This window comes from Cephus cinctus, unplaced genomic scaffold (assembly GCF_000341935.2).
Source record: "Cephus cinctus unplaced genomic scaffold, Ccin1 Ccin1_scaffold1289, whole genome shotgun sequence".
In the NCBI taxonomy this organism is placed as follows: Eukaryota; Metazoa; Arthropoda; class Insecta; order Hymenoptera; family Cephidae; genus Cephus; species Cephus cinctus.
The window spans coordinates 93,435-120,699 of NW_014333723.1; the positions used below are offsets into that span (position 1 = coordinate 93,435).

A 27,265-nucleotide genomic window follows, 5' to 3' on the forward strand; every position below is an offset into this window, starting at 1 on the left:
GTCCCGAGCATCACTAATTTTTAATCAGACCAATCTTTCAACTATCGTCAGTACATTTTGTGGGATAGGTAACTGCATTTTTAAATTTCACATAAAAAAAAGAGGAATTCGTAATATTGAATTTGTAAAATAACTTTGGCCCTTTGGAGACAAACAAATGTCTGAGCTCGTAAAAGTAGTGCGAGCCGTTACGGTAGGACAAGTGGAAACGCGCGCAGACAGGTCAGACGCGTCGATCGATAAGTATCGAATAAAAGCAGGTGAAAGGATCGACTCTTGGATATTCGTTTTAATAGGATCCCCGTTAAATCTTGGAATTTTCATAAGCACTGTGCAGCATCACCCTAAGCTAATTAAACGTCCGCGCGACGTTACGTAACCCAAGTACAGTCTGTACAAATACAAAATGAATACACCCAAATACCTTCATCCTCTCAACTATCTATGTTAACCGTGTCTGGCCTATCGTATTATCGATGGTAGCCGAAGATCTATAATATTAAGCCCTATCGAAGTAGGTATATCCCCATCGAGTCAGACATCCACGAGGGTACTAAGTCCCAGAGTCTTCGTAGACTCCCAGCACCTGGTGAAAGCTTCCCCAGCTAGCGAAGGAGACGCGTAAATGAATTTTCGCCTAAATTATAAAAAAAAAATATTTTAAGTACGAAAGCAAAGTCATAGGGCGTGGTCAGAAACCGATAAAAATGATTAACCTTTTCTTTTTACCTTTTTTTGGCTCACTCCTTTTTGTCTTTACTCTTTCACCAGGAGTACTGGGTCTCCTTTACTAGGATCTGGATATGCTATATATATATATATAGAACGCCGACGGCTATCCTGGGGAGAGGTTTTCCAGGATTTCCCGGTTTACGATTATACTCGTTTCCCAATGTTCATCTAAGGTGTCGTACTAATAAGTCTGGCCTCTGGCTAAGCCCCAGGACTCGAAGGAACCAGTCGGCATTCGGTTCGGCCAAGTCAAGTCAGCTTGAGTCAAGTCGAAGTCAAATCAAGTCGAGTCCACTCGACTTGAGAGTTGAGAGGCGCGGACGGGCGGTCAGAGACCCCGCAGGGCCGCCGCAAACAGTACAGCATTACCCACTCGCTCTATCTTAACCTGGACCCAACGATGCTCGATAATGCGCCTACTCGGTCGCAAGACCCCGGTTGCTCATTGGTATTACCTATGTGCGTTACTGGTAGTGGGAGAAGTGCCAAGTTTTTCGGATGCTCATTCCATTTTTCATAAAACCAAATTAACTCCTCGTGTCCAGTATACACGATGCCTTTACGGTATCGCAATGATGCTTCGTTTTTTTTAAAAACTAAAAAAAAAAATTGAAATTAACATAAAAAAAAATTTTTCACATGCACTGTTTTCTTTCCGTCTACTTGGAGTACAATTTTTTGAGACAGGAAACGAGGAAAAAGTCCTTTTACGGTCTTACTCGATTTTGAGCTTATTAAATATCATGAGCTTACGAGAGTTTTCCCGGACTCATTTTACTTGACTTTTCTCTCTCTCTCTCTCTCTCTTTTTAAGAAACGATTGCGGGAGCATATCGCTACTCTGTCATTTTGAAATGTTTCTTTTCTTTTGATCGCACAGTTATGTTATTTTATTTTATTTTATTTTATTCGGTTAATCCATATTATCATGTATTGCATGTATGTTTTTGTAGCTACCTTTTGCTATATTTTATACTACTTATACTACCTGTCAGCACTATGTATCTATACTGTTTACTATTTATTTATTATTCTATTTACACCACTTGTCAGGATTATGTATCTATATTGTTTATATCGTACCTGTTTCTCTACTATTATCAATTATCTATGTAAATATCGCTATTTTGTGTTACCCGGTCTAAGGAGTCTGTTGACTCCCGATCGAATAAACTTATTTCTCTCTCTCTCTCTCTCTCTCTCTCTCTCCGACATAGTTACCCCTCATACTTTCCTTCCCAATTTCTCCTCACCGGTACGCGGAGCCGTTAAAGATTCCCGCGCAAATAATAGCGCCCTTGGTTCCCTAAAAAAGGCCACTTTTGTTTCTCTAACTTTACGTAAAATCGTAAATAATTTTACGACAACGAAACTGCCCGACATAACATACAGAGTTAAAGGCCCGACGAGTGTACACGAAGGACCGTAAAGTTTGACACGAGAGAGAGAAAACAGCTGAGAATTGATATAGAAAAATAGAAATAAAAAATATCTCTGAAAAATATCCACGTTAAAATCGTCGGGTTACCATGAAAAATTAATAATTAAATTGGGCGAACGAGGATAAGCATATTTTTCCACTTCTTCACTAACCTCTACCCTCGATTACCATACTCCTTCTGTGTCACGACTTCGTACCACATTGTACCGCTTAAGTGGATCATAAATTAAATAAAAATAACACGCACTCACCGGTAGCCGATATATCCGTGACATCTGGATGCGATTGGGAATAAAATTCAGTCCGAGTTGCACAGCTTCGATATGAAATCACGGCAATCGAGTTCCACGTCTCTTGAGAGATGCACCACGAAGTCACTGGTAGCAACTACAATGATAATTCACCAGATGTAAATGTATAAGAGATTACACCAAAGAACGATATCAATTACGACACAAATGACACACGTGAAGAAGATCGAATACGAAAGCACACCGCACGATTGTTCACAGGTGAAAGAAATTGCGAATAGTCACCTTGTACAATGAATGGGGTATTGTCACTGTTACAATCACTTTGCGATGAGCAGTGTCACTGTCCCGTCTCCGTAAATCGTCGTCGGACCCGGTTCCCTTTAATAGATACAGGGGCACGTGCGCGGCGTCACTCTCGAGAGCAACGAGGGCAGCCACAACCCGCGTGTCGTGCTTGTAAACGCGCGTACGACTGAGCGCCGGCGACTAGGAACCACGACGAAGTCCCGGGTTTTGCTCGTGCGCCTCTTCCTGCTGTAGCTGCGCCGTGTTCTCTCTTGGATTACACCGCCGACCCGAACCTGTCCCGTTTCCTCTGGCTCCGAGCCCCACTACTCTCTCTCTCCCTTAGCGTGTTCTCTCCATTACGAAGGCGCTATCACCCCTCTCTCGCTTCTGCCGTCCCCCCACCTCGTGGGCACAGAGGCGCTATCCCTCCTACGTTTCTTGCACGATTACTCTCACTGTCTCTTTCTCTCACTCTCTACTTTCTCTACGAGTGCCATTGTCTCCCTCGCACTCGCCATAAGAATATCGTACTGGTCGTTCTTGTCCTTCTTCAGCGCAGATGACTTCTGCATCGAGAACGTCATCCCCCTTGGACTCCGATTCACCGTACTGCGACCCTTGAATTTATTGTATTCTTAAAATGTAATTTCTCCCGAGGTAGGTCAGCAACTGGTGATATTAGATTAGATAAGTACCTGACGACAGGTACATACAGTCCTCCCGGTAGTCTGTTCGGATCTACGTAGAGTTTCCATTGAACAGAATGGTCATCCTCGTTGACTCCTGGTGAATACGCACTGCGGGAATGCATCGACGCAGAAGGACGACTAGGATTCCTTAGATTCCATAATACTGACAGCGATTTCCGAGAGCAGTATTTTCTCTATTTGGTAAATCGACCTTCGACACGCCGTGCTGCGATTCTCCGTTGCTTTGTTCGGCTTGATGGCGGATGACAGGAGGGATATGAAAATTACAAATATTTCAGGGTTAATCGCGTGAGACTCATCTCCGCGAAGTGCAACGAGCTTCTTCGTACTGTCTTTGGAATGTTATTGGAAAAATAAAATATTTCCTATACCTACCATTTACCGACTGTAACTTTGCCTCTGCTATCCATCTACCTTTTCACCGGTAGCTTTCCTTCTGGAAACTTGGCCGATATTTCGTTCTCGCTTTTTTTTTTTTGACATTACCAATTATCCCTTATGACGTCAGAGGCGGTGGGTACTGGCAGAGGCCGGTGCGCAACGCGAGGAAGCACACGGGTTCGCTTTTGCTTGAGCGTACCCGTTCGTTCACCCTAGCGGGGGCACCAACCTGGCTTTACTTCAGTTACTCGCTGAGAGAGTCAGCGAGAAGAATATAGGTATATACTTCGTGCACCTAGTAGAGAGTATACAGAGTGTCCCGGTCGAGTCGATGCAAGGTCCTACGTCTTAAAGGAATCTTCGAAAGGGTAGAGGATCCTGGGATTCTGTTTGCATCTGTCGTAATAATAAAATATTAAATAAAAAAATATATTACTGAACCGTTACACAAACGGCAAGCCTGACGGTGCAGAAAGTGGTAACTAATTGGAAATGAAAGAATCAGCAGTACGAATGAAAGGTGACTTTCTCGTTGAATTTGCTTCGATCCAAATGAACTGCAGAGAGACAAATGATACTCTGAGAATGATTATCACACGTAACAAGTCCCAGTCATTCTAAAAGCATATTGTGCGGGTTCTTGACCCAGCATGGAGCACATCGAAAATGCTGACCATTCGCAACGTATGCATTGATAGTTGTATGCATCTGCTTCTCGTGCATAGAGGATGGATAATTTCGTATGGGACTGATGAAGTACGGCGCAGAGAAAAGAGACGTCAGGACGTCATCGGACTCTGGGGGGGAATCGAGATATTTTTTTTCTAGACGTCCGACATGCCCCTGTACTCTATAGGAATGCCCGGTAGTCGAGTGAATTAGCTGCAACCGAGGTTCCTCGTCGTGAAGTACATCTCCATGGTAAAACGTGCCGACGCTCATATGTAATCATAAATAAATTCTTTATTTTTCCACTCTGCCAGTCGGTATAGAAACAATTTTCCAGAGGACGCCCATGGGCCATTGCTTAAATGAATTTATGTTGCTTACTGCTAATTGTCTACGTCTCTTGGTCTGTACCAGTTGCCAGGAACATCCATAGGAGAAGACATAGAGAAGAGAGAAAAGTGTGCAGGCACACTCTAGGATTAAGAAAAACGGGTGGTGTGGACGTTGACCATTCTTATGGAGACGGGATCGGTGACAGTGTCCGTTGGACTGGATCTTTGTTGCTGATGAGAGTAGCTCACTTCCATATCGATTTCATCCAATTCTTCTTCCTCGTCCTCGTGGGTATCCGATTCTTCCTCCTCCTCGCCCTCGCCCTCCTCCTCTTCCTCTTCCTCCTCCTCCTCCTCGGAACCACGAAACTGCGGTAATTTAGAGAAATTTCGTTCTTAGCTAATCGCGCTATCGTTCGTTTCGAAATTTCAAAAAGAAAGGAATCGCTATCGATCAACATAACTGTTTACGGAAATCGCAGTGACAGTGCAAATTATTTCGTGATGTTGGCACATTTTTAGTATTTTATTCTTAGTGTCATTGTAATGTAAGTTAGGCGGTGATAATGCATGGCGCCTGACGATATGCAACCTGCGACACGCGGATGACATATGGGTGAAAGATGCATCGTGCATATAGATATTTGCAAAAAAAAATAATGCTTCAGATAATTCGATGCTTACCGTGACGATTTCCCTTTGAAGCAATATGTTTACGTAATATTTTGTTCTATTCTTTAATTAATAGAAAGTACAAGAAGTGACAAGTAGAGGAAGCAAAATTGAGGTTATACTTACATCACTGGCTGATTTTCCAATTGGAATGTGATCGCATCCTTCAGCTTTTAGGTGTTCTCTCTACAAGAATACGATAGAGTTTATTAAAGAATATTTTAATTGGAACGTCGTATTTTTACAGGAGAAACGGAAAAACAAACAGTACCCACGCCTGATGCTCTGTTTCCAGTGCAAGTACTTCGCTCTCGTCGTCGCAGGGCTTATCCGCGTAGAACCACAATGGATCGGTCGCTCTGGGCTGCAAATTTGGCCACAGTGGCATAAACGACATCGCGAATTTCCTTTTGCAGACTTTATCACACTCTACAGTTTGACAGTTGCAAATTGAACACAACTGAGATATTTACCGCGCATGATTACACTGTACTAAGATATGTCCATTACTTTACAAAATTTTAATACCAGGAGTAACAGCGCCTCTAGTATCGTACAACTGGAAGCTTTTATCTCACGATAAGCTCTGTCGAATTTAAGCGCGCTAAATGGTGACACCTGTCGTTCTTATAAAGAACTAACGTTGATCGACTTACCGTCCGATAAATTCATTCAACATGTCAAACAGCACGCTGCCATCTTTCTAGTTTCTTTAGTCCATGGTGATTGGTACATATGGGAAAGTAGCTTGCGTTTCATCATTAATGGATCCGTGAGTAGTGCTCTATTCGGAAGAGACTTTCAAGCGTACATAACGTTACGGAAGTTTAAATTAATCTCGGCCAGCTGTGTTAAAGATAATTGACATTTTAACGTGACATAACCTCAAACATTGTAAAAGGTGAGAGTTCATTACTATTGACTTATTCATACATATCTAGCATTACGTACCTCCACATATATTTATATAGATCCTGAAACTTATGTAAAATTCGATGGATCTTCTTGTCACCTTGTAAAACAAAAATTATTTAAAATTTAATACCATGGATCGACATTGCGTCGTTTCATTATTATCAATCTTTACGTATTACATTGACAGCTGTTTCCTAAGCAATTCGCATATCTGTATATCCCTTTGATCGATTATAAAACTCTAATCAGTATTGCGCATATATGGTAGATCGTTAATGTCTTTAGAAAAATTTATTAAAACTAATGACCCATTTGTTATGGTCACTAAATTAATTTGACATGCGGAACGAATAGAGTCTCTATCAGATCGTTAAGACTTTTTGATAACAGAGATTACGCACATCTTTGAATGCAACTTTAGAATCTATTACGTTTATAAATACATATAGATAAAGTCTAATTAACCGATATAAATATCTTTACAATATTGATAAGGAATTTTCGATAATCTTTTCGGGGTTCAATGAATTTTTAGAAATGGTTATCATCGATTATCATAATGGTTTGATAAGAATACCGTAGCGAGTACTATAGTTAAGTCGTTATTGATGGAGTTACCAGTCCTTGTCTATTTATTTATCCTCGACATTTTGTATTACCTAATATCAGTAATTATTTAACACTAAACATACGGACAATTTTTTATAAACGTATTTTTGGCTTTAAAACGGTCAAATGACCGGTCGATGGTACGTTTAGTGTTAAATCTAGACCTAAATATTGTACGCATAAATATATTATAGTGTATGCATTTAGAAACACGATTCCTTTGTGCTACGTGGTGCTGAAGTAATTAAATATGATTCTACGTTATTGAGTCAATTGAAACCAATAAGATCCAGCTCGTAGGCGAATTCGAGGTTCACAATTGTATAAATATATAATTAATGACCAAGAGTTGGCTGATGGAGAGGTAAACATTTGAATTTAATTGACATGCGATAAGAAGCCAGCTGAAAAGATACCTTTTTATTTTCGGACTTCATAGTGCGATATCGTTATCAGTTAGAAGTGCGTCAATTTTTCGGCAAGAGACACCATCGATTCTTGTGCAAACATGGCTATTTGATTTGGAAAAAATGAAATTGAAAAATTATGAGTTTTTATATTCATAAGAAGAGCAGCTTTTGTTGAGCCATAATAAGAGAATTTAATAGTGGAAATCTAATGAAACATTCCGGAAATGCTGGGAATTCCTAGATATCATTAGGAAGCCGATATATGTATATATATATAGACAATTGGGTAAAGCAACTTACGAACAGTCGATAAATTATGTGTAAAAATTTCTTATATACTTAGAATGAAGTTTTCTGGGAATCCTTAATTTTTCTGTTATTTCAAGTAATACTCTCAGCACCGTTTCCGTTTTCATTGCACAAACATGAATATCATCATCGTCTTATCGTGGTGAAGCCACATTTTCCTGTTGTTTTTTTATTCCAAGGAATAGAAAATAAAAAGTAAGGTTAACAATGAGATAAAAACATATAGAGGAAAGACGATCCAAGTTTATCGTTCATTATCGTCTCAGTTTTTCACTCGTCGACTACAGTCTCATGTTACTTGGCAAAACGTGACTGCCTTTAGTCTATACGTGATAATAGAACGTTAAAAGAAAACAATATGGCATATAATACTGATGAGAATCCTTGACTACCCGGAACTAACATGAGTTCAATTCGCCAATAAGACTCGTAGTTGGTACAAGACGGTAATGAATGTTACTTGAAAAAAAATAATATTTTGTTCACTTACATTCTGTAACGAATACAAGATAATCCTGTTACTGATAGCCTTATCAAAATGCACTGTAACCCTGAAAAAAATAAGTTGCAATGAATTTTTATATGAAAACTGTAACTTTTACTTGCATTCACATTCAGTTCAATTTCTTTTTCTACTTCTTAATTAATGTTCATTAATTGAGAACCACTGTACGATGACTAGTCAGTATCTGTTGGATTTCTTTTTCTTTGCTTTTAATATCTTTGAAACTTGAGGGCAGAGCCTAATGGAAAGAGGATTTTTTTGGTGATTGGTTCAACTTCAAATAACAAAGGGTTCACTTCTTTTTTATTCTCCATCCTATTACCTGTAATTCTGTAACACGTTACGCTGACTGGGATACGTTATTGGAGAATCGAAGGTAACACGTGTTTCTTAGCTGCTGTATATCGGGGTAAATTCCTGGCGTAACGTCATTCTTTATCGACTTGGTGTTTGAAAAAAACAATACGTAGACAATGATTCCTCTGCTTAATCACTATTGTGAATTACGTACGATTGGAGTTTACAGGAAATGTCAACAGATACATATTTAGTGCTCTGGATAATATTTATATGAGATCGAATATCCGAAAGATACTCGATATCGTCAAAATGATAAATATTCATTCAACCAATTGAAGAAATTGGAATGTTTTACATACTAAAAAAGAATACAATATAATGCTGTGCAATAATTCAATACTTACGTTTCTTTTACGTGACAGAAATCAAAGCACCCACCATGGCTATTACAATGCTTCATCAAATAAAGATATGAGAATGATACGAAGTCGAATTGTCTACAAAATGGGATCTTGAGCTATGCAATATAAATATCGCAGGGAATGCTCAGTGAGCGGACAAAAGTCAGCCCGAGGAAATAAAGTTTAGAAAGTTTGTCTAGTCGGTATTTTTTTGCGGCAACATTGTTACCAACCGCGTTCTCTTTTCTTCTCGTAACGAGAATGCGGCTGCGCCACGTAAACAAATTGGCTTAATTATTTTCGAAGCTGTAAGAGAATTGCAACATTTACACTGTTTGTAATTGTTTTTTTAATCACGTTATCAATCAACAGGTCCTTGATACATGCTGCGAAAGATAATGAAATAATATTAAGTGTAAATATATATATATAAACCACATTTTGACAAAATATATAAGAAATTTATCATGCACTTGTATGATACTTGTAGATTGTCGGTAACACGTGGGGAATCGCTTATCCCTACCACAATTAGATTCTGCCAATCAGCTTTTAGTATTTAATGAAGTAACGCACTAGGCTGTAATGTGAGCCTGTAGAAAGTAACATAAATTCAAAAGACTGTTGGCTTTGTACAATTCAGTATTAGCTTAGCCAACATAGTTGTTGGATACAGACTAGGTGATATGATTATGTTTATTGTAAACAGTAAATTCATTCATTAATCAGAATTGCATTCTTAGTGTTGGAGAACCACTGTGTACTTTTTTACTTTCCTCCTTTCCTGTTTGCTTTAGCTCATCAGATAACAGTGGTGCATCCGTCGATCAGAGGAGGATTTACTGTAATATTGATACTTTTTTGATAAGAGTGATAAATACAGTGTTCAAGAAGAAGGTAGTTCTTCTTTTGGTGTTAGGATTTATACATAGAAATGTACTTCCTGTCTATGATAATTTATATGTTTAATTAAAATTTATATATTCCTTTGTAACAGATGTCTCATGATCATGCTGCTCATCTAATGAATGGCTCTGGTAGTCATGGAACACACGATCATCAAGCTATGGCTGGTATGGATCATTCGAGCATGGGACATGGTGCACACGATCACCGTGCTTCCCTAGCTATGGGGACGAATGATACAGGATGCTCTGGTCATGAGATGCATGGAATGTCTGTATGTATTATATTCACATATAGTATTGACATAAAGCAATGAAAGTGATGTAAATTTAATATAGAGAAAATAAAAGTATATCCATATATGTTCCAGATGTTTTTCCATGGTGGATTCTGTGAAACTGTTCTTTTTGAGAGCTGGAAAGTTTCGTCGGTGGGTGGTCTGATAGGATCTTTCATTGGTATACTGATAATGGCTGCTTTATACGAAGGCCTCAAATATTATCGTGAATACCTCTTCTGGAAAACGTATAACGCGTTGCAGTACAGAAGTGTGACAATGCCCCAAGAGAAGAATGTTGTTGCAGAGGACAACCAGGTTGTGCAGTAAGTATGAAGAGATATATGATTATGAATATTGGTTCTTCGATAACAGATAATAAGTGATACACGCTGCCTAACGAGAATCACACTAATTAATCAACTTTAACTTTTAGTATGGTCGGGGAGGTTATCCACAAGCAGCCGTAAGTAAAATTATTTACTGAAAAACTGTCTGTCCACAGAAATATTCATACAGGAGATTACAGCATGAGAATCTCCACTGCGTTCTCTGGATCTTTCCATGTTCTTTGGATTTTATAACTGTGTGGGACCTATGACCTTCTCATCTTTATTACTTTCTCCCTCTTTTCATCTTTTTGTACCGTATCGATTCTGTTGAAATTCAATGTCAATTTTTTCTTCTTTCTTCTTACAGACCGACGATGTTCTCATGGATGCACGGCTTCCAGACCTTCCTGCATATTGTACAGATCGTTCTCTCCTACTTCCTGATGTTAATATTCATGACGTATAACGTATGGCTCTGCATCGCCGTAGTCCTCGGCGCCGCTATTGGCTACTTCCTCTTCGGCTGGAAGAAGTCTGTCATCGTTGACGTCACGGAACACTGTCACTAGGGAACAATCTACCGGACGTGTCTGGCAACAAATTTTTCTACCCAGAAAGTATCTCTATAATAATTACATTGTAATTAAAGTTTTAAAACCTAATTGTTGTGAAGACAATATAGGTGGCTGATCAGCGCACGCAGGGACGCAAACGTTACTGATTTACATTGATTACATGAAGTGACATCAGGCTCTACGAGACCGAACTGTCTTATATAGAATACGTAACGCGTATGTGCCAAAAGATTAGTTCCGCCCACGACTCTGCCTCAGGAAAAATTTTGTATTCTTGACCAAAGAGAAAAATTTAAGGAGCAATACTCGGTGCTAAATTTGGGACTCAACGTGGTTTTTTAATTTTTAATATAATTTCATCTTTTTTAAAATTATTAATAAATCATCGAGCATATCCTTCGAAGTGATTATTTGAGTGATGCTGTAGTACAGAATGGTGGCGAAGGAGTAAACTGATGTAAGGGCGGGAGCGAAATCTTTTAAAAATGCCTGAATTTATCTACGCACTCGACTTGTATATACTATTAAAATTATCATGTACTTTTTTAATGCGAGGCGCAAAGCCTGGACGATTTATGCATAGATAAGATTTGTGCCCTTTTTAAAAAAAGTATGTAGTGACGATATGATAGCCCTGCGTTCGTTTTATTTCTATTTTTTTCAAAGCGAAATTTAAAAACAGTTAAGTGGCACAATGTAAGTAAGTCGATGATTCATGTAATAATGAGAACCCAATAGAATTATAGACACGTTATCCATTATTGTATATTTTAGCGGTATTAATAAATTATTGTTAAATCGATTGTTGTTTAACCGTTTTCTGATTTATTCTTCTTTTTTTTCGCTCCGTAACGAAGTACATAGAATAACGTAGCAAACTCGTACAGTCATTATATCAGAGTCGAAACAAGCTCAGTGTAAATTTATTTCTCTGCAAAAATTCATTTCCAAAATTATAAAATCCTTAAGGCATACGCTTAACTTTACTGTTTAAATTGTATCGTACATAACTTTCTACCGGGGAAACGAGCGATTCCCTGCTCGTTATTTGAAAAGGCAGCAACACTTAAATTGAAATAACTAAAATAATAATCGTATCTCAAATGGATACAATTGGCAAACCATAATTATACGCAAAATATCTGATGTACGTTAGATTCTTTTTTATTTTATTCTCTCCTGTATCTCTCTCTCTCTCTCTCTCTCTTTCTCTCTCTACGTTCGTCCCAGAATCACTATCTGACCTTATTGAAAAATATCACGGTAAAAATGACTTACTTATCGCGTATGATAATTCTTCATACCACATTGTTCTGATATGATTAGTTTTACACACGTAATTTCTTAATAATTATTAATCGTTACACGGGTATAGTTATTCATTCTTCTTTTACTATTAAACTTAAGCTAATGTTTAATAGAGTAATACGTTATAATATTCCACATGTAGCTATACAAAAAGCACCAGCAAACATGACTGAGACGCAATCAGTATGAGTCAGTGAAAATGAGAAAATAACAATTGAAAGGTAGACAAGAGTAACAAATTACAAGGAAACTAACAAATTTTTTGAGTATTTTCACATATTTGGGATTACTTTTGTTCATATTATAAGCCCCATTATTTTTTTGCTATGCTGTTTCTTATCTTTCCTCTTGATTATCGAGATCTCAAGGCCAATTGCCATACAACATTTGCGTACAACTACAGAAATATAATAAGCTGCCTGAATATTTTCGTGATACTTCTTTCCAATCCGTTTACCAAAAAGCCATTTTAAGCATTAAGCGTCACAAGATATTGAGAGCAACGATAAACGAATGTTCCTCCTTCTTTAAATCTTTTATCTATGAAATATCTCATTTGATTTGAAAGAGATAAAAGAAATTGTAAAAGAGAATATTATGAGGAGTTAAACTCTGCGTTTGCTCTTACTCTCAGCTCAATGCCGTGAGGATAAGGCAAATTTTGGCTACGAAGCTATTCTATTGTATTTTTTAAATATTTATATATGTATATGTACCTTGGTCTTATTCAATGTAATTCACAATCAACAGTTCATCACAAACCAGTGGAGTGTTTAAGTGAGACACTTATAAATACTGTGCATGGCTCACGAACTGTATTAAGCGCAAATACATGGGTGCGTTCGATTAGACTTTCTGTGATGTTTGTCCGACAAGTGAGAAGCTCGAAATTTTGTACATGTTTCATTTACTTTTATTATTTTGTGTCTCTGTGAGAACTAACGCACGTTACTTCGAGAAAATACATCTTTAGAGTATGTAATTCATTTGGGGAGTGAGTTTAAGTTGATTATAAAGTATTTTCTTCAGAATTGAAAACGAGATATTTTTATGCATTAAACTTCTCGAATGCTTTAGAATGTTTATTCAATTAAAAATTGAGTAATTGCTATTATAGTCACTATAGCCTTATATAAAAGCAACATAGTGTACAATTGTCCAATGTAGAATCCTAGCAGTGTGTTTGTCAATAGTAAAAAATCTTTCTTTGACGATGAGTTTGTACGACAAGGAGAACTATTCTCGTCGAGTTTTGCAAAGAACGAGATAGGCTTTATGAGGCTGCGTATATCGAAGGCGAACAATAAGGTTTCTCTTCAAATAACTTTGTTAGACCTAGAAAGAAAATTACGCTGCGTGTCAACGTCGCAGCGTTTCACGACACGTAATTGCGACCGTCCCTTTGATACTGGCTGGATAATCGCAATTACCTAATAAGATATAATCACCAGTAAATGGATTATTGTTAAAGCAGAAGAAAACAATTTAACGGTATTACCCATTTTGAATCAGCTCGACGAAATATCAAGCTTATATTTTTGTTCCTTAATTTGGTCGGATTGTAAAAGTGATTTGTTTCTAATTAAAGGGAATTACGCCAAGCTGAGAGAAATTATTAAATTGGAATCTCTTGATAATTGATGCTGCATGTAGTTCTTGTACAGTGATGATAATGAACAATGGATAATTTGAAATTTGTTTGAAAAATTTCCAGACTCAGATCTAAATAGATTGGACGCAAGGGATGCTTTACCATCTGTTTGATGTTAACCAGCCGTAAATTACGCGAGCCTTGAAAAGGATATAGTATAACGCGATCTTCTAAAGGGTGGAAAACTTGGAAATATTATTTAAATGCCCTATGGGAATAACCTACTCGGTGCCAGGCATGCAGCAGCTGGATCGATGAGGTGATTGTTGTTTTGATAGATCTACAGTATCTTCGATGAGTGGTCTGTCCAGTTTGGCTTCCAATCTTGCCCAAGCTGCTACGGCTGCTCCAAAAGCTGCCTCGACATTTGTTGCATCTTTTGCTGAGGTTTCCACTAAAGGAGGATCACCATTCTCTGCACACCATGCACGAGCTTCTTCGGTTGGGACTTGTTTTTCTGATTCTGGTACATCCACCTGACAGACAGATTTATTGTAAAACTTATGTTATGCTATGAAATTAATGCTAGTGGATTACATACTTTGTTACCAACGACAATGAAAGGGAATGTAGAACCCTCCTCAACATCGGCATAATAAAGAAACTCGGATCTCCACAGGGCAAGGTTTCTAAAGCTGGCTCTATCATCCACAGCATAAGTCAAAAGGCAAATGTCTGAGCCTCGATAGAATGGTGTTCTTAGCGTTTTAAAACGCTCTTGTCCCGCAGTATCCCATATTTGAAGAGTATAGGCTTCTCCATTAATCTCAATGTCTTTGTTCAAAAATTCCACTCCAATTGTATGGAAACTGTGTTCGTCAAAATGATTCGACACAAATCTATTCATTAGGCAAGACTTGCCCACTCCTCCATCTCCTAAAATGACAACCTTTAATAAGGTAGACCTCTGTGAATTTCGGTTTGGCAGACTTGACCCTCTTGGTGTGGTAGTTTGTACTGAATTGTTTGCAGCCATTTTTAAGACTTGTATTAATTAAAATCTCTTTCACAAAACAGTCTTATAGTTGCTGCGCTCCTGTTGCTTTTGGATGGACAATTACAGGAAATTTACTATTAGTTACATGAACTTTTTAAAATATAACTGAATAGTCATACAATGATTTATGTATAACAGAGTTCAAGTTTTATATTTAGAACCTTATATCGCAAAAATTATTTTCCGGTAATAGCACAATCTCTTCACAGAACTTCTAACTCGTTGATTTAATCAGTGTACACGTACCGATATCTTTACATGACAATCACTGCACTAGCTCGAAAGGCCGAATAGCACGTCTTAGGAAAAACCAGAAAGTCATGATTCAATTTTTAAGGGAAACACCGGCACGAAGTGTTAGAGGAAATAATGATTCTACACTGAAAATCCCCTAAATATGATACGTATCCGTAAATGTTAAAAAACAACGAGTTAAACATTATTTCAAACCGTTTTCTTCCATAGATCCATTATCATGACAAAGCATAACCTTCAGGAGTTTAAATAGTTCAAAGAAATAATAAAAAGTTTATAGAACGAATTAATAACGATGAAACACGGCCGAGTCGGCGGTACACTACTGCTCGTTTATTTTCTTAATTGCGTTAATGAAACCAACCAAAAATCAGTTACTAGTAACACTATCCTCCTGTAATTCGGAACCCAATAAGTCACCAACGCCAAACTTTAGTTTACAGGAAATTATCGTTATAGGTCGACAGCCATCTTTTCGATGCACAATAACTTTTGACTTGATGATCGTAAATGATTTCTCTTAGTTAAATGTCACTGATTTCTGACATTTTTACACGGCACAATAGATATTTGACATATTGCAGACGACAGTAGGAACGCCCATGTTGGAATGGCCATCCGACATGGCGTTCAGGACTTTAAATAATTAGTTCAAACTTCTATGTCAATAAACTTTTCTAATGATAATAAACTATTTGAAATAAAGATCAATTTATATTCGAAAATTATAATAGAAACCATGCTCCCTGGCTTTCTCAAAATTATATATGAAAAGAACGTTGAAATAGTCTTTTAATACTGAGCATCCTGTGGCCCGCCGATCGCCATTGTTTAAAGCTAATTTAAAGCGCCAAGGTTTACTGCTTTAGTAGATGTGTATTTTTCGTTAATTTTGATAGCGTTTATAAATATATAATTATTGAACACTCGTACGCAATATTTGCTTGTCAGTATATCGCAATAAGATGATATATCTTTTCATGAGATACGCCGCAGCTAGTCAATGAAATCGACGCGTAAATCTCTAAATCTGTCAAAATCAGCTGATCGATCAAGTACAGTGCACAATTGGAAAAATATTTCCATCCTCGCTCCAAGAACTGCATGAGAAGCTAAAAGAGATTTAAAAAAGGATAATATGATGGTTTTTCTCTGATAATTCATTTAACATCTGTTACTCCTTTAAGGCAGCTATCAAGATGGCTGCCGAAATCAATAGAGAACTGTCAGGATACTATTTACCCGCGGCACGTCAAACGGGTTATGCTGATAAAATGTGCGAAATTTTATTTTACGAGAATGAATCGGCTATGTGGTGCTAGGAGAATATGTTAAGATTTTCTTAAAGAAAAGTGCTCGTTTTACGAGTATGCAGGAGTGAAGATACTGTGTAGAGAACATACTGGTCATTCTGGAATTTGGAGCATTTACTAATAATAAACAAGTATTAAAATGGAACGACAATTTATCTGTTGAGCTGGACGTAAACCGTATTTGTTTCAATTAAAAGTTCCTAAGGTGCAAGATCTGTGAACAGGATTTAGTCATCTTCCTGATGATTTTCATGAGACTGTGGAAATATTGTAATTCTTTTCTACAGGATTGTCTTTCGCTGCTCCTTTCTCTCTTGAGCACCCTTTACACGCTCTGTTTTTTTACTCTTTACTGGTATCGCTGTGTTGACAGGAGCCTTGCTTTATACCTTTGATTCAGTTATTTTGGAAACATCGCGTTTCCTTACTTATCAGTTTTGCAAGATGGACTTTTTAGAAACTATTTTTGTATCTATAATCTCATTCATTTGTGGGGTACTGTGTACTCTGGCTTTGGAGTTTTATATATTTAAAAAGTATTTGGAATCTGCGCCAGTGGCTAGCCCACCTCAGAAACCTGTACCTCATGGAAAGGCTATGCTACCTGAAGAACTGCTTAGCAAGATAGAACAAGAGAAGCTAAGCTTTCAAAGTGCTTCTAATATGCCTCGTCAGAGTCTGTCACAGGGAAATGAGAATCTTGCTATTAATTTGACACTGCAATTTCTCTTTAATGAAATCAGAAATGCAGAACGTGTTAGACTTTGGTTATACAGGAAGTTAAATAATGAGTTCAAAGAACTTTTGACACGTACAACCACTGGCCGACTGTTTGACAGCGTTCAGGTAGCTATGCTGAATCTATCCGCAAACTAAAATATTTAATTATCCATTATTATTAATATCACATTATTTCAGTTAAGGGACTTACATCTTGGCACTCAGTTTCCAACAATAAAGGGACTAGAGGTTGCTGATTCTAAAATTGATGCTGACACAGGTCTTTTAGAGACATTGGACTTATCTCTCGACTTGCATTACTCAGGAAATTTCCAGATGTCGATAGATGTTAAAATGCTTCTTGGAAAAACTGCATACTTGGCGTTGCAAGGTCTATAAATTTCCATTCCTAAATAATAAACAGTTCCTAATAGTTTAATCATCAAATCTCATTTTTTAGTAAAACGTGTCGCTGGAAGAGCCAGGTTGCAGTTTACTCGAGTCCCATATACACATTGGTCACTTAGCTTTTATTCTGAACCAATCCTGGAACTGGAGGTGCAGTCCCAATTCCAAGGTCGTCAGTTGCAGCCTCAAATAGTTTCCCTGATCACAGGACAGATTCGCAGAGCTGTCAGAAAGAAGCATACTCTACCTCGCTATAAGATGCGTTACAAACCCTTTTTCCGAAGACTGAACGACGAGGACATCGATCTGACAGAAGTACGTTCTATTGAATCTAATTCTTATAAATGTAAACACTTTCACATTTGAAAACTTACCAAACATCAATTTACCATTGCAATTTTCCAGGTCGCAAGTACCCAGCTCACGCCAGGTTATTTAGAAGTTAATCTATTGGATGTGAGCAGGTTAAATCTTTCCTCGATCAACCTCAATGCCGAGGAATCTTCCCAGGTCGAGGTATACTGTACAATGAGCGTGGATTCAACGCCCTGGATCTACCTGACTCAATACAGCGGAGTACCTTACATGATATTGGACTTGATTATCAGCAAAACTACCGACCAACAGTTAGGAGTAGTATTTAAACAAGAGACTGTGTCAGAAATCGGACAGAACTGCGTCCTGGTGGAGACTATCGTGGCAGGAAGTCCAGCAGCCATTGCGGAAATGCGAAGAGGCGACATATTGGTTGCCGTCGATGGGAAGAAAGTATCGAACATGAACCAGGTGGGAAAATTAGTAAAGAACGCAGCCCAAAGACGTTTCATTATCAGAGTGGAAAGAAGATACACTAGGATCGACTCAGATAGGTATAATTCCCTGAGGATGGATGGTGAACGATCATCTATAGATAAAAGTATGGATAGAAAGTCTTCCAGAATCGACCTGAGTAAGAGTGACTTGCAGAATGTCGAGGACAGTCCAAGAACGAAGTTCGAAACTCAAATGAAATTCTCTGACCTGAGAGATGCCGACTTTGAGATCCTAGACAGAGGTGACTTAACCAGCAAATTATCCAGGAGGCGTCACAGCAGTAGTCACGTCATGGAAGAACTGGCTCAAATTCCAGACTCACCCTCGAGAAGAATCTCCACCACGTCTAACAATTCAACTACATCTAGCAGCATGCACACTTACTACATGGAGGACAGTCTACCTACTATGACGGATTTATACCACACGACCAAGGAGAGATCGTTAGCTTCTGTGATGACGTTCGAGGAGATCAGGAACTTCCGGATCGACTCGGAGCAGCAGTACTTAAACGTGGGCGTCTGGGTACGCGTTCGGGGCGGTGAAAATCCGCCTAAATTATTAGGATACATAAACGCTCCGATAAAATTAATTTTGGCACAGTGCTCCACGTCGACAACTGGACACTACTTGAAGTGCTACGCCCTGCTACCACCCGACACCGGTTCGTAAAATCTACTGATATTGGAATTTATCTAGTGTAACGTAATTCTTTTAACTTATGACCCGACACCGATAGCAAAACATACGAGAACGACTATCTTCGAGAACCAACCTACGTTACCTTCGGCCGTCCACTCGTCGTTCGTGCATCCGCAAGCCAGGCGGCCGCCAGCCAATTCTTTTTTCACCGGGAATTGACGAGCCGGTATAAACTGGGAGTTGGGGTGGAACAGGCCCAACTCCACCAAGAACGAGAGCTCTGACGGAACCTATCGGACAAGGCGATAGCTTAACGGATCCTGTCGATTTTTGGGGACGCGTAAAATCGAGAAACGCAACCGTAGGTGCTGATCTTTGGGGTCGCGTAAAATCAGCAAACGCAACTGGATACACGAACGGGAGCGGACGGTTACGGAAATGCACGGCCGCTCAGGCTGCTAGGCTTGAGGTAGAGAGGGTCGGAGTAAGAGTCCGGCAAATAGTGCGAGCCTTCGAGTCGTCCCTTTAAACCAAATCGAGAGCGTTCCTTAACGAATCGGTACGTATCACCTGGAGATCCTCCACGGCCGCTTCCCCAAGGCATCGGGCGACAGCTGGGCACCACATCCTTAACTCGGGCAGGAGGTTCCTCTCCTGCCCTTAACCGTATCAAAACTACCTCCGCCCGTTCTACAGCCCTTTGCCCATCTCCAGCGGGGCGCCGGTATCTCACCCGGGCTTCTGCCGGTCCGTGGAGACGTCTCCGTCGGGTACTCTCCTCTGCCGGGCAACTCGGTACGTCGAGACTATCTCCCCACGGCAGATTCGAGCACCTCGACCTCAACTAAACAATAACGAAATCTTCCGAGAGCATTGGCATAACTATACGAATCAACCAGAGAGCGTAGCTTCTGAACAGGGTGGCGACCCGAAGGGAATCCGAAATCGAGAACGTTATCTATATCCGTAGCCGGAGTCGCCTTGTGACCGTGAATCGAAAAATCACGTCACACTAGTTATTAACGAAATGACTTTCTAATTAAATGTTATCTTTCTCAACAGCTTCCCCCAACATAACTAACTCCAAGGTACAAGGATATTCAGGATTTGATCCCAGTCTCTGCTATGGTGATGTCCTACTGTCCTACGTTTGGGCCTCTTCCCAAGAATCTCGACACCAGGGCACTGGTGATTTCACCAAAAAAGAAACTGCGGAGGCTATTAAAGTGCAGCCAACATCAAGCACTGAAAATGTCGATAAGAAATTACACGATTTCATTCGCACGCATTTTCATCGTGCAACACATTGTGACTTCTGCACGAAGAAGGTGATGAATAATTTTTCATTAAATTCAATAGGCTATCTTGATTTGAGATGTTTCTTATATACTAATTTAATGCTAATTATTTTCTTGGTATAGATTTGGCTAAAGGATGCTGTACAGTGTCGAGACTGTGGTATGGTTTGCCATAAGAAATGCGAAGTCCGCTGTCAGGCTTCCGGGGCTTGTGGCGCGGAGAGTCTGGCAAGTTTGGCGTACGAAGCCGACGAAATAGAAAGCAGTGTTGTACCAGGAGAAGTGGGCCCAGAGATATCACTTACGGGCTGTGAGGATAACGTTCAGGTACTGAACACATAGTAAAAAATGTCGCCATTGTATTATTTCATTTGCGTTACGTTGTCACTTAGTAATTTTGACATATCGCGTGAGTCTTAAAAGGGCCAAAGAAAAGAAAAACGAAAAATTTATATTCCCTTAATTGATAAGAGATAAAAAATCTAGTCCAATCTCTAGTTACATTGAGTATCAATCACGAGTAGTATTAAAAAGAGAGAAGCAAGGCTTCAATTTACAAAATATTTATGAATAGAATGACCAATGATTATCAGATTGATCCTTCGAAAGTACATATCCTTTAGACTAATTACAAAAAATGGAATCCAAAGAGAAAGAAATGATATAGGAGAATTATGAAAGATACATAGTCCAATAATAATCTCGTTGACTTATACAGTTTCACAGATAACTTCGGCTACCTTGTAAATATTACAATTGAGAATTGTTAAGCATGAACTATGATATGTTGTTGCTAATAAAACATGATCATCCGCACTCGCGAAGGTGGAGGTTTTTTGTAGGCTTGCACCTTGTCCCAGCTACCGATGAACAGGGTGTTCATAAAGTATAGAACATATTAATCCGGCTATACTACCTTCTTAGTAGTACATCATAATCATTGCACCTTTGTTTGATCGATATAAGGTGCCTTCCTATTTACTTTATGGAGATCCTGCAAGCATAGTTATTAGAATGGTGTATAGCGAGTAAATAATTAAAAGTATACGAATGCATTGATCAATTAATCAGGGTGCAAGTATGATGGCTATGAAGGCCAGCATAGCTAATACACTGCTGGGCCTAAAGAAGGCCGGAAGTACAAGTTGTCTGGCCCCACCGACTTCCGGTATTGGTTTGGCATCTAGAAGTCTTCCCCCAAGTCCCTGCGCATCTCGCAAGGTAGCACTGAGACCATAAATTTAATGTCTACGTAGAGAAGAGTACTGTCAAGAGTATGCCAGTGTACGATTGTTTGTCTATTCTCATAATTTATTGGTAAGAAGCTTTGAGAAAAAAAAAGATGCAAAGAAACCTCAGCATTATTTTATACTATTTTTTAAAGCTATTTCTATATGCTACTTAACATCCTTGGCCTTTCTCTTTCTCTTTCTCTAATTAATTCCTTGTAATTGAAACCTCTTGCATATCCTCTCTCATGCTTATTTCCTTATATGCACTTTTCTGACATATTTTTATCCAACTGCAATTATGCAATTCGCACTGCAATGCGCTTCGCTTGCAATGCTAGGCTCTGTATCGTTTCCTCAAGAATTTCAATTATCCAATCGCATTTTACGCCCAGCAAAATATCTATAATAATACAGCTAATTAGACAATATTAAAGAATGCATGACATATTCGAGGAATGCAATTGAATTGTAACAATTCTAAAATTCTATGAGCATCAGTATACAAATTATACTAGAAAAAGTTGATATCTAAAGATGAGCTCAAAAACTGTAAATATGAAATTGCTTGAATCTCTGACTATTATAGTACACCTAATGACACATTTTTTTAGAAACCATAATTAGGTACTAATAGTTTGCCCCAAAGTATGCGCTTCGCTTCGCTTAACAATCGCAGGAAACTAATGAATGGCCATCCGCGACACGAGACTCTGATGATGCGAATAATAAAGGCAAAAACATTTAGAATTCACTCGTGGGAGGATTGGGTATAACTCCTGATCTACTGGAGGGTGCGGAGCCCAGTGTAGCAGCACTCCTCGTCGCTGGGGATTTAGACGACGGTCTGATGTCCAGAGCCAGGGACACTGGAAAGTTCCTCTACAAATCATTGGAACCGGAAGAACGCATGGGAAAAATTAATACCATGGTAACAAAATGCTTCTACATTATTAAAACTTTAATCCATCATCACCTGGAGGATCAATAGCCAATTAAATTAATTCAATTTGTCATACCTATTACAGATGAGCAAACTGAAGTCAGCTCTGGACGTGGAAACTACCTCAAGACTGGAATTATCACAATCCGGTGATGCAGATAGTGCAAAAATGATTGCACAAAGTGATTTACGAGTGCAGGCACTCAGTGTACTTTTGTTGCACTATTGCGCCGGACTGCAACATGCTCAAGATGCACTGGAAAGAACGAAAAATTCAAAGGAATCTTAAGTTGGAATACATATTCATTTACAATTATATTAATACTCGGTCAGCTGATTTATTGCCTCTCGCATAATTCTAAGCTCGTGTTGCTATCAGTCAATTCAATGATATTTATCCGTAGAATAGCTAGGGAGTGGATTTTATTGTTAGATATTCAATTTGTTTATTCGTTTGTCTCGTATATGTAAACGCTATCAACAATCGCCTCTTTGCGATACGTGAGATTATTAATGAATGTATGGTGTATCTTGTTACTGTTAGAATTATGGTTCATGCAATTTATTGCTGAATCCAATTACGATTATTAGCTTTATCATTATTAATACTCCGTACTATTCAGATTAGCTCAATGGACGTATGCCTGGATAAGCTAAATAATTGTATTATGCTATTCAGACATATTTGCGGCATGCACTTTTTAATTACTCTTCAGGAGTATTATGTATTTATAGATGCATATATATATATATCTAGTTCACCGAAGAACACCAATTGCTAAGACTTGTTTTGGTAGATATACATACAATCGCCATAGAATACGTGATTATATCTAGATGCGCGTCTTGCGTTATATTTACTGATACTTTCTATCAAGAATCATTACACTGTGTGATAATATCGAGGCTGCTGAAATTATATAAATTCTATTTATTCGTCTATCGGTATTAACTCCTTCGTGGCAAGTAAAATTTAACTGTTTGTTCTTCAGTGGACAAGGAAAAAGTATTTTGATGCAATTGAAAAAAAAAAACAATGTTTCGCCACATTGCACAATGCCCACAAAGACACAATTTTTGACATGATACGACGTTAATGCTATCCAAGGGGTTAATCAATAATTATCATTAGCGATAAGGTAATTGTTATAAGAGCGTCCAATCGAGTGTATTCTGTGTATTCGTCATAGTATTTAATATGATTATCCTAAACTGTTATTATAATGCCAATTAAGAATTTCTTACATCAATGTCTGATATGGCAACTGGTCGAAGTCAATCAGACATGGACTTGGAAATTGACAGTTTAGGCAACGAGATTCAATGATAATACTCGATTAGCAACGAATTATTCAATTCTGAACTGACGTATCAAGTATTAGCTTTTACAAATTTGTGCAAGCTGAGGAAATACTGACGAGTTACATACATATTGTATAATAAACTGTAGTCCATCCATATATTAAATGATAGTAGATAAAGGGGAATTTAGTGAGAATTGATTGAATGGACTGTTGGAATAGAATTAAAAAAGAATCAACGAATGTATTCGTGCGTTTTGTTGTTTTATGAAATAAAAAAGATATATATGTACGTGTACTACGTAGTTTCCTTTATCACTTCTTATCAAAGCTATTCTTATTATTCATAGATATTGCATTGACGACAGTTTTTTGCTCACTGATATGTCTAAGTACTATGATTCAGGATTATGATTAATTCTTATAATACGTATGGCTGATCGTAAACCGTGCTTCAAAGTTCATCGGATACAAAATTTGGTAGAGACAAAGATGATTAATTTGATATTAATCAGTGTTTATGCATGACTTAAGAATTATTGTGTTTACTGTAAATATTTTTGTATGTTTATTATTATTATTTTTTATTGCTGCTTGTAAACAATCGAATGGACGCACGTTGCCCGCCGTCTATTTGCTGCGTGGGTTGATTCTATTTTTCTTTTATAAATCTGAACTCATTTACACGGCGAACATACTAACGCAACTGATTCATTGAAATAATAGAGAATCCAAGAAAATCCAAAAAATTGGCTAGATGACAGTGAGGGTTTTGCTTATTATTAAATTTCGTTTTCTACCGCGAATAGAAGAACAGGAGCAAGGTATATTTTCATCTTACCGAGAAGTTTCCAAGAGACACGTGATAGACGCTATTATCAACGTGGGAAAAACCGAGTGTTTCAAGTGGAAAAAAAGAACGAGTTAGAAGGAAGTAAGAAAAATAAAAAAGGAAGACACAGTAAAGTCAGCGGTCAATCTCCGGCGAAGTTTGGCGCGTGGCCGCCGCGTGTGCGTTTCCGGGGGATTTAGAAGATACGTAAATGCGAATTCTCGGTAAATACGAAAATACCAAAATACGCAAATCCGCGAGACGTAGAATATCATCTGGACGGCACAAAGAGCCAAGACGTCGGCCCCTGCTTTAAATTGGTACGTGAAATCGACGACCTCTTTGAATTTTCCATCCTTCGCGTCAAGGTTTTTCCTCTTTAATTTCCGACAAAATCACCCACGCGCGACATCCTCCACTGCGTATTCCTACACGCATTCTTGTATGTAACTACGTCGCATTATAAGAGACCCAATAGGTTTCCTCTACCTTCGTTTTACAATTACTTAGAACGCAGATGTAACGCATGGACTAGTATGAAACATAGTATGGCGCAAATCTGATCTACTTTTGACGTTTACGTGGATCCTCAGGTACACTAGTGTTAAGGCTAAGCGCAGTATAAGAAGTCATGGGGGATTTTCTGGTCGGAGATCTATTTTCGTATTGAAAATGCACGCGCAGTATTTCTTGGTCGGGAGCCAAGAATACCAAGAGGCATATAAACATTTTATCCCTCTTGGGCCTTCGGACTACGGACAATGAATGGAGGCACGAATAGCTACCCGAAAGGAGACACTTTTCTTCCTTTTATTTTTTGCAAAATGCACCCAGACGACCGTGCTACCGATTTAGATGACCCTGAAGAGTTTCACCAGGAGACGAAATAACGGATGACCTTCTTCGAGTTCAGTGACGATGTGAAAATTCAAGAAACTCGTCGAACCCATCCTTTTCCAAAATAATGACTATACTCCTTTTCGGTTGACTCGTACTTGGTTTTATCTAGTAAAATAATCAGATATTTTAAATACAGTAAAATATTGAGATTTAAATGGAAGAGAAATTGGCTGTAAGACACGTCGAGTTTTAATGAAGTGTATTGAGCCGTTTTTTCTCTCTTTAACATAACATTTACCTAATAGTCGAGGAACAGTCAGATTTACGTCGCAATAACGGTCGAGTGTTTCCAAGAGCAATTTTGTTCTAGAGACGTCAACATTTTCCAAAATGATTATTGCTGCTTTCGTTGTACTTCGAGGTAAAAACTTCCCTGGCGTCATTCTATTTCAAAATTTCAAAATAACGAGAATAATCGTAATTCAGGGGGTTTTGGAAGGTGGAATTTTTTAAATAAAAATACTTCACGTACCTTTCTTCATTTTATGGAACAAATCTCTTTGTTCCAATATGTGCGTGCGATGCTTTTGGCAATTTCGCAAAATTTTCCAGACACACTCACCGTGTTTGCTAACGTTATGTCGAAACGTTCGTATACGAATTTGATGCGTGTGCAATAATATTTTAGACATACGATTATTTTCATTTTCCATATATCATTCTCGCTTGAGGAAAGTCAATCAATTTTCAAAATCGTTGTCAATTGCCAACTTCTTCGAAGTTCCAATCTGTCAAAGAAAAAAAATGAAATTATCAAAAAACCAAGAAACCAAATTACTAGATCGAATGAGAATTTAATAAATTTTGGAATATGATAAAAATAGTTAATTTCCTAATGTCTTGATTGAACGTAAACATTACGTTCGCGAGTCTGTCGTCAAGACGGGCATAAACAATGAGATAAATCTTTTTTGGAAATACGTAGAAGCGAGAGCAGCTGTGAAAAAGTATACGAAAAAATTATAAAAACAATACTTTACTTGTAACGTCTGAAAAAGTCGAGTGAGTTCTATTTTTAAATGGAAGAATGTCGTAGTTCCTCGCGGAGGCGGCAGCAGTTCACTGTGCCCGCACGACGTAGACTGTATAGATCTTCAATGAGCCACCAAGATGATTTTGAGTTGTTTCTGCAGCTGAGATGGAGTACGAAATTTTCCTTAGGTGATAAGAGGCACTGCGTAAATGGCGCAGTGGGCAATTTGCCGAATAAGCATTTAAACCTGCGTCGTACGTAAAAGCCTGGCTAACGATTCTGACATTCTAAATGGGCGACGAGTATCTGGAAATGAAAGCGAGCCAAACAAAGCGTAGTTTCCATAGTCACTACCGGAAAAATAACAGATTCAGCAAAGCAATGCGATTAAATTGCGTTACTAACTAAATGAATTTAATTTAGCCATATTGGATCTATAGAAAATAAAAAAGATTTCTTTAAGTATCATACATACCTAAATACCCTTAAATCTATTTCCTCTGACAGGATCAAGCCTTATCATTTCATATATGACAAATCTTCTTTGTCTTATCTACGTTATATTCCTCTTTAACGGATCCAATTTGTAAAATCGCTATTAAATGGTAAGAAGAACCACCACGTGGATGTCCCCAATTCACGGTGGACGCACGCGGATCCTCTA

At 38.3% G+C, this 27,265-nt stretch overlaps 5 protein-coding genes and 1 long non-coding RNA gene across 20 annotated transcripts in view; 2 read left to right on the forward strand and 4 right to left on the reverse strand.

Annotated features, from left to right (window-relative positions):
- Positions 1-4,627, reverse strand: part of LOC107272798 (ecdysone-induced protein 74EF) — an 81,309-nt gene extending 76,682 nt beyond the window's left edge. For 2 of the 6 annotated variants that reach the window (XM_025090096.1, XM_025090094.1), the window contains exons 1-2: positions 3,411-3,713; positions 2,425-3,332 (exon numbers count right to left, since the gene is read on the reverse strand). Coding sequence is in view for 2 of the 6 variants with exons in the window: in XM_025090102.1 (XP_024945870.1) it covers positions 2,425-2,448 (24 nt within the window). In the remaining 4 variants the exon portion in view is untranslated. Of the gene's footprint in view, positions 1-2,420; positions 3,333-3,410; positions 3,721-3,800; positions 4,203-4,480 lie in introns of those variants that run through there. The other 4 variants (XM_025090095.1, XM_025090102.1, XM_025090101.1 and 1 more) reach the window with 4 other exon arrangements.
- Positions 4,628-4,751: 124 nt separating this feature from the next.
- Positions 4,752-5,996, reverse strand: LOC107272804 (anaphase-promoting complex subunit 15B). Of its 2 annotated transcripts, none has more exons than XM_015750323.2 (3): positions 5,751-5,996; positions 5,606-5,665; positions 4,752-5,176 (listed from the first exon to the last, which is right to left on the reverse strand). In XM_015750323.2, exons 1-3 carry the CDS (start codon positions 5,874-5,876, stop codon positions 4,955-4,957), a joined length of 408 nt encoding a protein of 135 aa, XP_015605809.1. In that variant the 5' UTR covers positions 5,877-5,996; the 3' UTR covers positions 4,752-4,954. The 2 variants fall into 2 exon arrangements, with proteins under 2 accessions (XP_015605809.1, XP_024945878.1); XM_025090110.1 differs by having other exon boundaries at positions 4,752-5,158; positions 5,751-5,989.
- A 183-nt stretch (positions 5,997-6,179) lies between these two features.
- Positions 6,180-11,820, forward strand: LOC107272802 (high affinity copper uptake protein 1). Of its 4 annotated transcripts, none has more exons than XM_015750317.2 (6): positions 6,181-6,380; positions 9,726-9,825; positions 9,926-10,108; positions 10,205-10,437; positions 10,548-10,577; positions 10,811-11,264. In XM_015750317.2, exons 3-6 carry the CDS (start codon positions 9,926-9,928, stop codon positions 11,010-11,012), a joined length of 648 nt encoding a protein of 215 aa, XP_015605803.1. In that variant the 5' UTR covers positions 6,181-6,380; positions 9,726-9,825; the 3' UTR covers positions 11,013-11,264. The 4 variants fall into 4 exon arrangements, with proteins under 4 accessions (XP_015605806.1, XP_015605803.1, XP_015605802.1 ...); XM_015750319.2 differs by lacking the exon at positions 6,181-6,380 and adding an exon at positions 9,383-9,609; XM_015750316.2 differs by lacking the exon at positions 9,726-9,825 and having other exon boundaries at positions 6,182-6,380; positions 10,811-11,820.
- On the reverse strand, positions 11,622-15,840 carry LOC107272799 (ras-related protein Rab-9A). 2 transcript variants are annotated; one of them, XM_025090109.1, is made up of 4 exons: positions 15,594-15,840; positions 14,519-15,019; positions 14,203-14,453; positions 11,622-13,661 (listed from the first exon to the last, which is right to left on the reverse strand). In XM_025090109.1, the coding sequence occupies exons 2-4, from the start codon at positions 14,951-14,953 to the stop codon at positions 13,643-13,645; spliced, it is 705 nt and encodes a 234-aa protein (XP_024945877.1). In that variant the 5' UTR covers positions 14,954-15,019; positions 15,594-15,840; the 3' UTR covers positions 11,622-13,642. The 2 variants fall into 2 exon arrangements, with proteins under 2 accessions (XP_024945877.1, XP_024945876.1); XM_025090108.1 differs by having other exon boundaries at positions 15,136-15,840.
- A 249-nt stretch (positions 15,841-16,089) lies between these two features.
- LOC107272796 (PDZ domain-containing protein 8) lies at positions 16,090-24,194 on the forward strand. Of its 4 annotated transcripts, XM_015750296.2 has the most exons (9): positions 16,090-17,388; positions 17,461-17,653; positions 17,723-17,985; positions 18,076-19,147; positions 20,188-20,453; positions 20,547-20,750; positions 21,495-21,644; positions 22,401-22,583; positions 22,681-24,194. In XM_015750296.2, the coding sequence occupies exons 1-9, from the start codon at positions 16,987-16,989 to the stop codon at positions 22,882-22,884; spliced, it is 2,937 nt and encodes a 978-aa protein (XP_015605782.1). In that variant the 5' UTR covers positions 16,090-16,986; the 3' UTR covers positions 22,885-24,194. The 4 variants fall into 4 exon arrangements, 3 of the variants coding, with proteins under 3 accessions (XP_015605782.1, XP_015605783.1, XP_015605784.1); XR_001539056.2 differs by lacking the exon at positions 22,681-24,194 and having other exon boundaries at positions 21,495-21,740; positions 22,401-22,520; XM_015750297.2 differs by lacking the exon at positions 21,495-21,644.
- On the reverse strand, positions 24,187-27,214 carry LOC107272806. Of its 2 annotated transcripts, none has more exons than XR_001539057.2 (5): positions 27,077-27,214; positions 26,609-26,907; positions 26,101-26,356; positions 25,867-26,012; positions 24,187-25,733 (listed from the first exon to the last, which is right to left on the reverse strand). It is a non-coding gene; the product is annotated as an uncharacterized LOC107272806 (long non-coding RNA). The 2 variants fall into 2 exon arrangements; XR_003061349.1 differs by having other exon boundaries at positions 26,609-26,951; positions 27,077-27,186.
- Between the last annotated feature and the right edge of the window lie 51 nt (positions 27,215-27,265).

Coding starts and splice junctions, on each gene's coding strand:
- LOC107272799 (XM_025090109.1), bottom strand. CDS start 14,953: ATGGCTGCAAACAATTCAGTACAAACTACCACACCAAGAGGGTCAAGT. Junction 14,454..14,518: donor TCATTGTCGTTGGTAACAAA/GTATGTAATCCA, acceptor TCTGTCTGTCAG/GTGGATGTACCAGAATCAGA.
- LOC107272802 (XM_015750317.2), top strand. CDS start 9,926: ATGTCTCATGATCATGCTGCTCATCTAATGAATGGCTCTGGTAGTCAT. Junction 10,109..10,204: donor ATGAGATGCATGGAATGTCT/GTATGTATTATA, acceptor TATATGTTCCAG/ATGTTTTTCCATGGTGGATT. Junction 10,438..10,547: donor GAGGACAACCAGGTTGTGCA/GTAAGTATGAAG, acceptor TTTAACTTTTAG/TATGGTCGGGGAGGTTATCC.
- LOC107272804 (XM_015750323.2), bottom strand. CDS start 5,876: ATGTCGTTTATGCCACTGTGGCCAAATTTGCAGCCCAGAGCGACCGAT. Junction 5,666..5,750: donor AAACAGAGCATCAGGCGTGG/GTACTGTTTGTT, acceptor GTATTCTTGTAG/AGAGAACACCTAAAAGCTGA. Junction 5,177..5,605: donor TTGGAAAATCAGCCAGTGAT/GTAAGTATAACC, acceptor AAATTACCGCAG/TTTCGTGGTTCCGAGGAGGA.
- LOC107272796 (XM_015750296.2), top strand. CDS start 16,987: ATGGACTTTTTAGAAACTATTTTTGTATCTATAATCTCATTCATTTGT. Junction 19,148..20,187: donor CCTGCTACCACCCGACACCG/GTTCGTAAAATC, acceptor CTTTCTCAACAG/CTTCCCCCAACATAACTAAC. Junction 22,584..22,680: donor TGGGAAAAATTAATACCATG/GTAACAAAATGC, acceptor TACCTATTACAG/ATGAGCAAACTGAAGTCAGC.